Raw genomic sequence first — 13,005 nt, forward strand, 5'->3', positions numbered from 1 at the left:
CTTAATTGTTTTTAGGTCTAGAATTGTAATTCCTTGTATTAATTACATTATAGTCTTCGATTTCTAAAATTTATTTTTGATCAAGCCATACTTTACTAATCATTCTATTTTAATTTCTACTAATGGTTCTTGTGTAAGTGACTCAGTAGGCTCCCTAATAATTTGGTTCAAATACAAATCATAATCCTAAATAAAATAAAATTAAATAAATTTAAGAATTTAACTTACTATCAATTCAACAATTAATTGATTTATATTTGAAGATCAAGCACAATGTTTTGCAACCTGTCATGATCCCTCAAATATAAAAAAAAAAAGTCATAAGTGATTTGGTTTAACCTTTTAGTGGCTAGTTTCTCAGTATAATTATTATCTCTTCGTCAATAGTGTTCTAATTTAGACATTATAGCATGAAATATGTTTGTATTATTAAATCATTTTAGTTCTCAACACTATAATCATTGATTATTTGAATAAGATTTGAAACTCATTTCGAATCTCATTCCCCCTTAGCAAAGGATTTCACATTCAATATTATTTGAGAATAGATGAAATATTTTTTATAATTCACCTAAGGTGTGAATCCTCTCTTGATTACTCAAATATCTTCATATAGTTTATGTTATATCTAATATTTGCTCGTTTATTACTCTTGATTAGAATAACGTGTAATCATGATCAAAGCATAACACTCATTATATAAGATAACTTAGTGATCTCAAGTCTAAGGATCACTTATAAAACTATCACGTGGGTCTTTTCATAAACATAGGTGATCTCTCCATATGAAATTCTCTTGCAGATTAGTTCATTACTGTACATGTCATTTGACAAGAACCTATATATTAGTTTCAAGTATCTCTTATACCTCAGTTTATGAGAGCAGCTGCTTCTTTTTATAAAAAAATGAACATAATATGTATCGATCTCAATAGCTATAATTAATATCGAATCATAATAGAATATTGCCCATAAACATTTAGTAACAATACTTTAATGCAATAAAAATTTTATAATTATAACAATTTTATAATTTTATTTATAAAACATTTTTGTGTCATCAATTTTAATTTTACTCTATATTTATTAATTAAATATAATATTATATTCTCAACATGCTGCGTTGAACCAATCAATTTACTACATGCATGTCATAATCATAAGATAGTAAAAGGAAAGAGGATTTTTGCTTGGTCTCTGAATGTCACAAAATCTAAACTCTCATTTGAAGATCGATGGGATATATCTTATAAGGTGCATTGGAATTTCTAAATTATAGTTTTAGACAACTAATTAATATAATTCTATTAGCATTGGAATTTCTAAACTAAACAAATTGATTTTTATAAATCTTAAAGATTAAATCAATATTATAATAAAAATATTATGTCATAATTTTTTGAAAAAAGAAAAAGACAAGAAGGCCCCTGACAGAAAGGAAGTTCATTTGTTCATTACTTCATGGGAGGAGAAAGGACATGGGTGATGAAAAAAGAAGCTCGGTCGCAGGTGAAATTTTCGATTTGGGGTGGAGAAGAAACAGCGGAAACAACGTTTAAATTTTCAACTTGTATTAAAAAACAATTTTAGTCTGGCCCACGGTATACGGTATAGCTGATTTTTGTTAAGTCTTTTTTAAATTGATTTTTTTTTTTTTTAATATTTAGTTAATTAAAATTAGATTTTTTTAATTTATTTTAATGCGAGTTTTATGGAGTAATTTACAAAATAAATGTTATCTAACATGTAACCATTTAAGTATTTAAAAAATATTGCATCTAATTTTTTTACTTTATAATGTCTTTGCATTTTTTTTTAAGTAATAAAAAAAGATCCGGCAACATCACGCGGGTCAAAAAAACTAGTCTTGACTTATAGACGAAGCAAACGACACATTACGTGATCTGTGTTGAAAGTTTTGTATGAAATGTACTTAAATTACAACCGTTTCAAAGCACTCAGAAGTTGCATCGCAAGCACAAAAGTTTTTTATAATAGAAAGGATATCGTGCATCTTTCAAGCTAAATTACATTTACTATATTACAATATATCTCCGACAAGCATCATAAATGTCTTATTATCCTTCACACAGTTTAATTAAACAACCAGGTTGTAAGAAACCCTTTGCTTTCGAAGAAGTAGCTGACTCATTCCGATTAAAGAACAAAAAAGACGAGGGAATCTCGCCACTTACATGGTATGCCAACCAGAAAGGGGGCTTCATAAACAAACAAAAACTGACTTTGGAAAGGTAGACCATGACCACTAGCTCTGGCAATGGCATGTTCATCTCAAATCAACATCACATATAAAAAAGTCGTGTTACGACCAATAAACTTGTAAATTAGAGCTCCTTGCAACTTTCCCTTCTCTTGGTAAAACCTTAGATGATGCAACAAAATATCGATAACTGGCATCCGTACAGTTGCTATCTCAGCCAAAGCGCCTTTTGAACAAATAATGCCGCTTGGCTGGGTCCTTGGGCTTACCCTTTATCTGGCCCTTCCCACCTTTCTGCCCAGTACTGGAGACAAGTGAAGAAAACGACAACATTTACAAGGAAGGTCACAGAACGCGCTTTATACTTGTACAAGAGAGCAAATACAGCAGAGCACACAGAACAATGAGGCAGTGTACCTGTATTCCATATAGACCATCCCGTTTGCACCTGACATGACACTCATGGATCCCATATAGCGACGGGCTTTGTGAAGAGCTATGTCATCTGCATCCTCGTCTAGCTGTTCTAAACCAACAGCATCATCTCCAGCACTCAAAACCTGATGAGTCAAACAGTCAAAAATTGGATTCAAAAATCAAATGATCAATCAAACAGTCAAAACTAAAAGAGAAATACCTTCGCAAGAAGTCCCAATTGATCCTCAAGACTGTTATAGCTCAAATCAGCTCCTGAATCAGCTGGAGGCAAGCTTGTTATCACCTGTCAAAGGTATATCCGTCAGAAGCCAACTACACAAATACTGATATCTATATGTATGATAGCCAACACAGAACAAAACGTGCTGCATCATATCAGTTTTGAGTTTAATGCAAACCTAGGCTAAAAAAATAAAGCCTTATTTTAAAGAGAAAATTCAACCAGGGTAGATTCCAATTGCAACCACTGGCAAAGCAGAGTTACGCAACTACTACATAACATGTAAAAGTTGTCAGCAAGTTACACCCATAGAAAGGGAAGGAGCGTTTGAATCATGTCTAGATCCCTGTACAAGCACATTGGCATTCAATTGTGAGCATGTCAAACATTTGCTTCAAATATGTCATCTCAAATTGCAGCATACTACATGCCAGATATGAAACATCTATAACAAATACTTAACATGTATAACAGTGGTGCTGTGCACGTTCCCAATTCACTGTCGAAATGAAAAGGTTTCAACTAGATTTTCCTTTCGAGAAAGAATATCACATAAGAAGATTTACCTTGAAGCTATAACCTTGATCGATCAGAAACTGTTGTCTTTTGGTTGAATAGTACATCTCCTGCACACACAGAGAACTATTTAGGGTATCAAGCTTGACCAAAAACATGAATAATCTGGAGGGGCATGAGCCCTGTCAAGGAAGAACTTTCTGGTGGCTTCGGTGGCTTCTATGCTAATATACAGCAACAGTGTAAATACTTTTTCATAAAATTTATTTCCAATTTGGAGGACGCCTTGTACTCCAATTCTTACACTCTTTCTTTTCCTTACCAGGAAAAAAAAACATCTTAGGTAAGATATACTTCTCCAACTACTGTCAGCATCAATCATCTGTGGTTAGGAATATTCAGATTTCAGAAGTTTAGAAGAAAGAAAATCAGTGCTTACCTGTGTATCAGTAGATACAAGAGAATAGAAGAAAGCATTATACTCTTCTTTGCCTCCTGCCATTCTATCTTGAAGTTTACCCTGTCAATGGACATAAAACAAAATTCAAGACGTTATGGATAGGAGACTTAGGAAAGAAGCAGCGTCACGACAATTAAAACAACCTTGGGCTGGTTGGTTATAATCACTAAGAAACAAAACTCTGCGTGTGCATGGCTTCTTTCTGATAACAAAGGCCTAAATTCCATAAATCATTATTTCAAAACAACCCATACGTGAATGGACCATAAGATGCTAAAAATTAGCTAGATCTCACAGATCAAATCAGTTATTGCTCGAGTCATGGCCATAGAAACAGTTTTTCAATGAAGTAGAAGTTAAAACTAATGCAGGAGCTGCTTGTTTAGTTTTTCTTATTGTTTTGGCTTTCTCATTTAGTTTACCAATCCTTGGGTTCTTTGATTCTCTTTTCTCTACTAGTAATATAGCTTTTAATAGTGATTCCTTCTCCAATAAGGATTGGGAATAGGCCTAGAAGTAGTATAAATAAGGCTGCCTCGGCTCTTATACAGAGATGTTATACTTTTTATCAAGCAATTTACGCTTTAGAGGTTTCTCTACAGATGCTAAAACTCTATCTCTTGTTCCAGCTTCAACTTTCTCCTAGTTATTGCCATTATTTTACTGTTCTTTGCTGTTTTTTTAAATTTATCTTTCCCACCCTACGTCAAAAACTAATCATTCTTCAATCAGGTACATGATTACACTCCGTAAAACCAGTGTTTAAATCTACATGTGCAAAATCTTCCAAAAAGTTGTGAATCACCCAGCTGAATCCAAGAAAAGAAGAAGAAACTGCATAACCGACCTTTGCTCTCAGAATACGACCCAATCGTTGAGCTTCTTGTCGTCTTGAACCAGCATGTGATGATATCTGGATTATCACATTTGCCTCGGGAATATCTATCGAGTTATCACCAACCTGTAAATAAAATAGAATCAATCAGGATAAGCTGCTCAGTTCTTATTGACACTCAGTTCTCAGCAGTAAATAGTTTCCACAAGCAAGTCTCTAGCATCCACCCAAATGACAGTAAAATCAGTAATTACATATGGATAGAGGACAAGACCAAATAAGAACTCATTAATTCATATCTGCTTTAATGCAAAACCACTTTTATTTCTTCTTCTTTTTTCCCCACTGAATGACTGAGGGCAAATACTTAGAGAAAATTGTACAGACTAGACAAACCAACCTTACTTGACTGACTGTTTAGTGAAATGATGCAATAGTTAAAGATGGATACCTTAGACAAGAAGACGGTATTTACTTCACTACTAGTTTTGAACGCATGGAGAATTTTTGTCCTCTCAGCATGGCTGCATATTGCACAACATGTTCGCAGTTAATAATATGAAACATGAAGAGTTGAAGCTAGCTTCTACAGCAATTGTGCCAATAAATCACCTGGTTGCACCATAGATCATAGGCTTGTGAAGTTTCATTGCATACTCTGTGAGTGCAAAAAGATTATCAGCAAACACAATTATCTTATCACGACGCTGCTCTTCATGAAATCTTATAAGAAATTCGCATGCCCTGAATTTGTTAGGATTCATCACATAAAGTGCCTGAAATTGTAAGAGAGCCATTAAAATGTCAGCAGAAAAGAACGTTGGCCAAAGAGAAGCACGGTGTATAAGTAGCAATTGACTAGCAAACCTGCTTCTTCTTTGAATTTTCTTTCTTTAGATACTCAGCGAAAAACTCTTTCGTCATTGGGCACCATACTTCAGCACACTGCACATTTGCGATGAAACCCCCTTTGACTAGATCCAACCAGTTTGCTTCATATAGTTTAGGACCAATAAGGAAGTTCAGATCGGTAATCCTTTCATCCTCTCTCACAAGTGTTGCTGTTGTTGGATAAACCAGTTAGACTTGCTAGTCAATATAAGACAAAGGCTGAACGAGAGAGATGCAACTGAAAGAACATACCAGTAAGCCCAAGTTTGCAATGAGATTTAGTGATGCTGATAACTTTACGAAACATATGAGCGGGAACGACATGGACCTAAACAAAGAAACATGTATTCAGCCCAAATGTGTACAGAAGTTGACAACATACTCTCTGCACAATTACCTCATCCATTAGAAGAAGTCCCCACTCCCTATTTCTTATTTCTTCAATAATCTTTTCAGATTCTTCTGATCGTTTTCCACCAAAAGCAACCATGTTATATGTTGTCACCACAACCCCAGCATTTCCCTTGAATCGTTCTTTGCTGTCAGATGTAAAACGACAAATTTGATCCTGTGAAATGTCTGACCAGAGCGAGAATTGAAAGGCCCATTGATCAACAGAAACAGCATTTGTTGCTAAACAGAGGCAACTTTTCTTTATTCGACAAGCTGCAGAAACACCAACTAGAGACTTTCCGGCTCCACATGGAAGAACAATAATGCCAGATCTTGCTCTGCCTGAAATATCAACCATCATGATTCAGTCATATGGTTCAGTCAATCCATGCTTAAGTGTTTTATATCCAATTAAGAGAATAAAAATCGGAGAACAATAAACACGCCTTAAAGTTGGATTCAGCAAAGTACAATTTAATTGCAATCCTAAGATCATTTTACCATTTCCAAACATTTTACTGAGGCTTTTCTCTTGATATGGTCGTGGTTGTGCATGAGGCTTTAATTCCATATTCAGGTCAGGATTGACCTGCAGCATCAAAAGAGCATTAGCTACAGTTGAAAACTTGATGTGTATACTCAAAAAAGAACTGATTCTGTAAAGTTGTTGCAGAGCTTCCACAAACAGCATCCCCAATTATTCACATTTTCCAACAAGACCACTACTAATCTAGTCATGAATTCATTTTGATATCTACTGTATACTAATTCCATGCTAAACATTCAAGGCTTGTTGATGAAAAATCAAAGGAGGGGGGTAAAAGTTATTTACAGTGTCATTTCTGAAATCATACTCCTCCAACATTGGATAATTTAAAGCATTTGGCAAGCACCGCTGCTTAACATTTTCAACCTGTCAGAAGGAGAGACAACACAAGATTAACATAATTTGGCAAATTCACCTCAAACAATGAAACAGCATAACCATGCACACAGTGCACTACCTGTGAAGGGTCAACTTCAAATGAGTGAGTTTCTTTTTCTTCTGCTGCAGCAGCCAATTCTGCTTCATTCAATAATCCATCATGACTAGTTCCAATTTCCCCCGCAGCTTTGCTAATTGTAAATCCCTCAGTTCCATGTGAACTCTACAGGTTTGTAGAATTATAAATAATTTCAAGATCAACTCATAGGGCACAACAATGATAATGGGAGGAATGCTACTACAATCTAAGAAACCTGGAGAGAAACAATGAAAGCATACACATCCATGAAATAAGTAACTCTGAGCTATTCCAAAATCATGTGAGACTATTCAATTCAATGAAATTCGTGTGATAATAACCTTCAACTATTTCAACTCATCCTAAAATACTGAATTCAATCAAATTAAGAATACAGACCTCGGGTTGAATCCTTGCTTTAGCTATAACTTCATCCTTGAGCAACTTCTTTAATACCTATAAAGACCACAAAGAAAGAGAAACACACGAATATCAAATATACATAACACTAACCAGAGAAAGAGGGGGAAAGCCAGAAACAAAAAACCAACTTGCCTCGGTAAATGGGGATTCAATGAAGTACCGATTCTTCTTAAGCACGAGCTTTACTTTACCGTAATTAGCGGTAGAACCATGTATAAAATCAATCATCTCTTTCGGCAACTTGGTCTTCGACAACTTATTCAAAACTGAAATTATTGTTTCAGTCTCTAAACCCACCGACACCGCAGCATACAAGGAATGTGGAGTCAAATTATACTCGTGCATTGACTCGGGCCTATAATCAAACATCTCAAAATCTCAAATCACACATGAAATTAATATCAATTAGTACTCATGCGTTTTATGGGTCATAAGCTATACCTGCAAACAGGCTCGGCAATGGCAATGAGAAAATCATAAGCTTGCTTATACAAAGAAGAGAAAGTCTCAAGGAAAATTCGTCCATCTGCACAAGCCCATAATGGGCGATTCGCGTGATCGGGCTTCAATTCCAATTTGCTAAAATCCCTCTTTTTTCCTTCTGTCTCGCCTTCAAAATCAATAACAACAATGGGTTTCAATTCACTAGCATAAACCCATTATCAACACTAAAAAAACAAAGAAAAAAATCAGGCTAGATTCTCAATACCATCGCGAAAGTCATCCCCAGCTTCTTCAGGGTAAAAAGCATCATCTTCAGCCACTGAGCTTCTATAATCATCCTGTAACCATCACAAAGCAAGAATTAAGTAATTGAAAAGGTCGGATATGTAAGAAATTGAAGATAGATTAAAGGGCGAAAAATAAAACTTTTTTTATTCACCTTTGTTGTGAATTTGAATTTCTTATTTGGTCGACCACTTTTATCACCTGAAACAGAAATTTAGTAGATTAAACCAAAGTCAACAAAGATCTGTCTCACTGATTAAAACATTATTACAGAATCTTATGTTTTGTTAGATTTTTTCCGTTCATTACCGTGTCCCATGTTTTTGTTTTGTTAGCGTTAGGAAAGGGTTGTTTTCAGAACCTGGGAATGAACTGCCACGAGAACCTTATATATAAGAGAGGAGACCACCGCTTCCATGCGGTGGAATCCGAGTTGCTGTTTGTTTATAGGGTAGCGGGTGGCCTATGGGCTTCGAGCTAGGTCGGTGTTGTGGGCTTGAGCTGTACGTGTTGAAAAACATGGTTTTCTAGATAATGCATACTCCCTGTCGACCCATCTACCTGTTTGTTTTTTATTTTAAAAGTTTTTTAAAAAAATTATTTTTTTATTTAAATTAATTTTTTTTAGTATTTTATATTGTTTTGATGTGATAATATCAAAAAAATTTAAAAATAAAAAATATATATTATTTTGATATATTTTCAGCATAGTTATTAAACCCGACCCGGGGGTTGACCTGGCCAAGGAGCCAGGTCTCGGGTTTCATGGGTCAGCCCAGATCAACCCGGAAAATTAAAAAAATTAAAGTTTTAATATTTTATATAAAAAAATTAAGAAAAAAATCTATGTAAATATAGGTTATACGTATTGTAAATAATGAAGTTTAAAAGAATATTTTAAAAAACAATTTATCCCACATTAAAAAGATATTATGTTAAGCTTTTAAGTTAAAGTATTTTGAACCAAAAAAGTTTCTTATCTCACATTGAAAAAACATAGCTTTTTTCTTGTGAACATAGAGTATATATACTAATGGGTTTTAAATCCCACATTGAAAAAACATAATTTTTTTCTTGTGAACATAGAGTATATATACTAACGAGTTTCCAATCCCACATTGAAAAAACATAACTTTTTTCTTGGGAACATAGAGTATATATACTAATGGATTTCAAATCCAACGTTGAAAAAACATAGTTTTTTTTCTTGTGAACATAGAGTATATATATTAATGTATTTCAAATCCCACATTGAAAAATGTAACTTTTTTCTTGGGAACATAGAGTATATATAATAATGAGTTTCAAATCCCACATTAAAAAGATACTATGTTATCATTTTAAGTTGAATTATTTAAACCAAAAAGTTTTTTATCTCACATTAAAAAAATATAATTTTTTTCTTGAGAATATAGAATATATATATTAATGGATTTGAAATCCCACATTTGAAGAAAAAAAAAACCGGGTCTTGGCCGGGTCTCGCTCGGGTCACGGGTTAACCCGCCGGGTCGACCGGGTTGGACCAGGTCATTGCACTGACCGGTCTTTTGACAAACTCAGGCCAGTCCAGCCTCTGGGTCGGTCGGGTCCCGGGTCGACCCGCCGGGCCGATCCGAGTTTAATAACTATGATTTTCAAACAAAAAAAATTAAAAAAAAAAACAATTATTATCGTAATATCATACAAGCTCTAAATCATGAGCTTGTATGATATTGCGGTAATAATTGTTTTTAAAAAAAATTTACCTGAAAATACATCAAAATAATATATATTTTTTATTTTTTAATTTTTTTTGATTTATTGGTTCATATATTTTATTAATTTATTTTTTTAATTATAAACAATATCTTTTCATTTCATGATAATCAAAAATCTATGATGTTGAAACTTTATTTTTTTATGTTAAAAATTAACTTGAAATTATCCTCGCAATAGACTATTACTAGTTACATGCCCCGCGCGATGCCGCGGGTCAATTATTTTTTGCATTTTAAAAATAGCCAAGATCTAAAAGTGTTAGGTTTTTTTGCAAAGTTATATCCAAGAATCTCAGGTTTGGTTGCAACGCCTGACCCAAGAGTAATGTTTATAATATTAATAATAACATTAAACTTGGGTTAACCCTTAGCATAAAAGTGTCTGGACTGCAATACCAGACCCAATAGCATTGGACGTGGGTCTGGCTGCAAGGTCGTATCATAAAAGTGTGATAATTAAATAGATTAGTTAAAAAGAAAAAAAACCAACAGGAAGAAAAAAACTAATGAAAAAAAAGAAAAAAAAATGAATTAATTGGGTTAACCCTTCAAACCAGGTTAACCCGTCATACCTTGAATTCGCATCGTGAAAGTTTGATAATTAAAAATAAAAAAACAAATTAATGGGTTAACCCAAAATTAACTAGGCTAACTCGTCAAACCAGGTTAACCTGTCAAACCCGGAATCCGTGTAATGAAAGTTTGATAACTAAATAGAAAAAAATTTAACATCAATTTAAATTAAACGAAAAAAATTAATTAAAAAAAAAAGGCATCAGCCTTTTCACTGTGGACTGTACTGTGCAGTTCATAGTCAAAGGCATAAAAAAAAACTAAAGGCGTCAGCCGAGAACTACTTAGAAAAAAATTTAATATTAATAAACTAAATTAATTAAATAAATAAAATTAAAAAGAAAAAATAAAAGAAAAAAAACCTCTAAGAAGAAAAAAAACTAAATAGAAAGAAATTTAACATTAACAAACTAAACTAAACGAAAAAAATAATTAAAAAGAAAAAAAAGCAAAAAAAAATAAAATTAAGGTTAACTCGTCAAACCAAGTTAACCCGTTAAACCCGGGATCCGTGTCATGAATGTCTGGTAACTAAATAAAAAAAAGTGAACATTAACAAACTGAACTAAACAAAAAAAATTAATTAAAAAGAAAAAAAATCCGGGTTAACTCGTCAAACCATGTTAACCTGTTAAACTCAGTATTTGTGTCATGAAAGTCTGATAACTAAATAAAAAAAATTTAACATTAATAAACTAAATTAAACAAAAATATTTATGAAAATAATAATTAAAAAAAAAATTGACGGGTCAACCCAGAATTAACTGGGTTCACCCGTGAAACCAGGTTAACCCGTGAAACTCGGGATATGTGTCATGAAAGTCTAATAACTAAATAGAAAGAAATTTAACATTAACAAACTAAACTAAATGAAAAAAATTAATTAAAAAAAACAAAGAAAGAAGAAAAAAAATCCCAAAAATCATTAAAAAAACAACTAAAAAAACTTAGACAACTTAAAAAAAAAAAAAAAACGCCTAAGGAATCAGTGTTTTACTGTGGACTGCACAGTGCAGTCCACAGTAAAACACTGATTCCTTTTAGCTATTGTTATAATTTTATAAATGAAGAGAGAGGTGCCATAATGAATATATAATAAATTCTTTGTTATTGTCATTGTCACTGTTACAAGGATCTCATAACATTAGTGAGCCTATTTTTAACAGGAAGATCGAGAGATGGAAACAGAAAGCATATTGCATGGATCATTGCTTGAAAAAATTGACTTGCAATTGAAAAGGTGCAATAATGATTTGGAAAACAAAAACCAAACAAATGAAATTGATGAAAGAAAAATGATAACAAGTTAACAAACCATTATGGATTTCTTTTCATTATTTGTGAATAGATGGTCATTTCTTTGAAAAATTACAAAAAAACTGAATTCTCTAAATTACTAAAAAATATGAAATTATTCAAGGCCAAAATAAATATAATCGTGAGAGTTAAAGAAAATATTTTGGCAAAGAACTGCTTTGGCTATTTTGTAGAATAAATTTGATAGTATTTCACTAAGTAATATTTAAAGATAAGATTTATCTATCATGATGTAATGATCCATCAAATCATTATCTCTCCATGAATCTTCGAGTCTTCGTATACTAGTTAGAAAAGTTGTATTTATTTTTAGGATTGTTAGAAATTTGTTTAAGAAACATAGAAGCATTTGAGGCCAAATTAAAAATGAAATTCACTCACTTTTAAGGTTAAAAATTTATTGAAAATTATTCTTTAACAAAAGCTCCTAAACATGGAATATTAACGTGATTAAAATAAATTATAGATAAATAAGAAATTGGTCTCAAAGAATCCTTGGTTGTCATATTTTTGTAAAACCTAAAACTTTATTGATTTTAACAGTGTAATTATTTTTTTTATCCTTTTTATGTTAGAAAATTTTGTTTCGTTAGGAGGATGGTTGGGGTTTTTCCTTTTCCATGGGTTCATCGTAGATGTTTACGTTTTTCTCTTCTTCTATGACATAAATTGTGGGTGATTTGTAAGTATAGGGTTTTTTCTTCTCTTACTTATTTGATAATTTTAGTTCAATTATTAAAAATATAATGTTGATATGTTAGGGTTTGAAAAAAAATCAATTTATGCATATGTTGTGTTTCAATGAAGCAAAATTACCGACGGTGAAGTTTTCTTCTCTCTTTGTTTTCCTTATTCATTGTAGCTTAGAATTATTATTTTTTGGTTATTTCCTTATGTTTATACTAATGGGTTAGTGATTTGTTTTTTTTTTTTTTTCAAACCAACAACACGGATTCTCTCTCTTTTCATCTTAACTTATTGGTCATACTTGATGTTTGTGATTGAAATTGTTTTTTTTTTAAATTTTTCTAGCAAATATCATTTTTATTTATGCATTTTATTATTACAAAGAAAGATTTAATTGTTAAAATTGATGGATTTTTTATTTATTCTAGCAAGCAAGGATTTTTTTTTAGAAATAAGGGAATATTCAGGATGTATAATTAGAGAGAGGGCAAGAAATACAAAAAGTTATTCATCCATTTTCAAACTTGAAGAGGAGCTT

At 32.4% G+C, this 13,005-nt stretch overlaps 1 protein-coding gene across 2 annotated transcripts; it reads right to left on the reverse strand.

The window, feature by feature from the left end:
- Window positions 1-1,965: 1,965 nt before the first annotated feature.
- On the reverse strand, window positions 1,966-8,664 carry LOC7472752 (general transcription and DNA repair factor IIH helicase subunit XPB1). 2 transcript variants are annotated; one of them, XM_024591181.2, is made up of 20 exons: window positions 8,440-8,664; window positions 8,285-8,331; window positions 8,111-8,183; window positions 7,843-8,011; window positions 7,534-7,756; window positions 7,378-7,434; window positions 6,979-7,122; window positions 6,807-6,887; window positions 6,476-6,563; window positions 5,979-6,316; window positions 5,834-5,909; window positions 5,558-5,751; window positions 5,303-5,466; window positions 5,142-5,214; window positions 4,703-4,816; window positions 3,835-3,915; window positions 3,446-3,505; window positions 2,859-2,942; window positions 2,639-2,781; window positions 1,966-2,525 (listed from the first exon to the last, which is right to left on the reverse strand). In XM_024591181.2, exons 1-20 carry the CDS (start codon window positions 8,447-8,449, stop codon window positions 2,435-2,437), a joined length of 2,310 nt encoding a protein of 769 aa, XP_024446949.2. In that variant the 5' UTR covers window positions 8,450-8,664; the 3' UTR covers window positions 1,966-2,434. The 2 variants fall into 2 exon arrangements, with proteins under 2 accessions (XP_024446949.2, XP_024446954.2); XM_024591186.2 differs by having other exon boundaries at window positions 7,843-8,002; window positions 8,440-8,559.
- Between the last annotated feature and the right edge of the window lie 4,341 nt (window positions 8,665-13,005).

This window comes from Populus trichocarpa, chromosome 1, assembly GCF_000002775.5.
Source record: "Populus trichocarpa isolate Nisqually-1 chromosome 1, P.trichocarpa_v4.1, whole genome shotgun sequence".
In the NCBI taxonomy this organism is placed as follows: Eukaryota; Viridiplantae; Streptophyta; class Magnoliopsida; order Malpighiales; family Salicaceae; genus Populus; species Populus trichocarpa.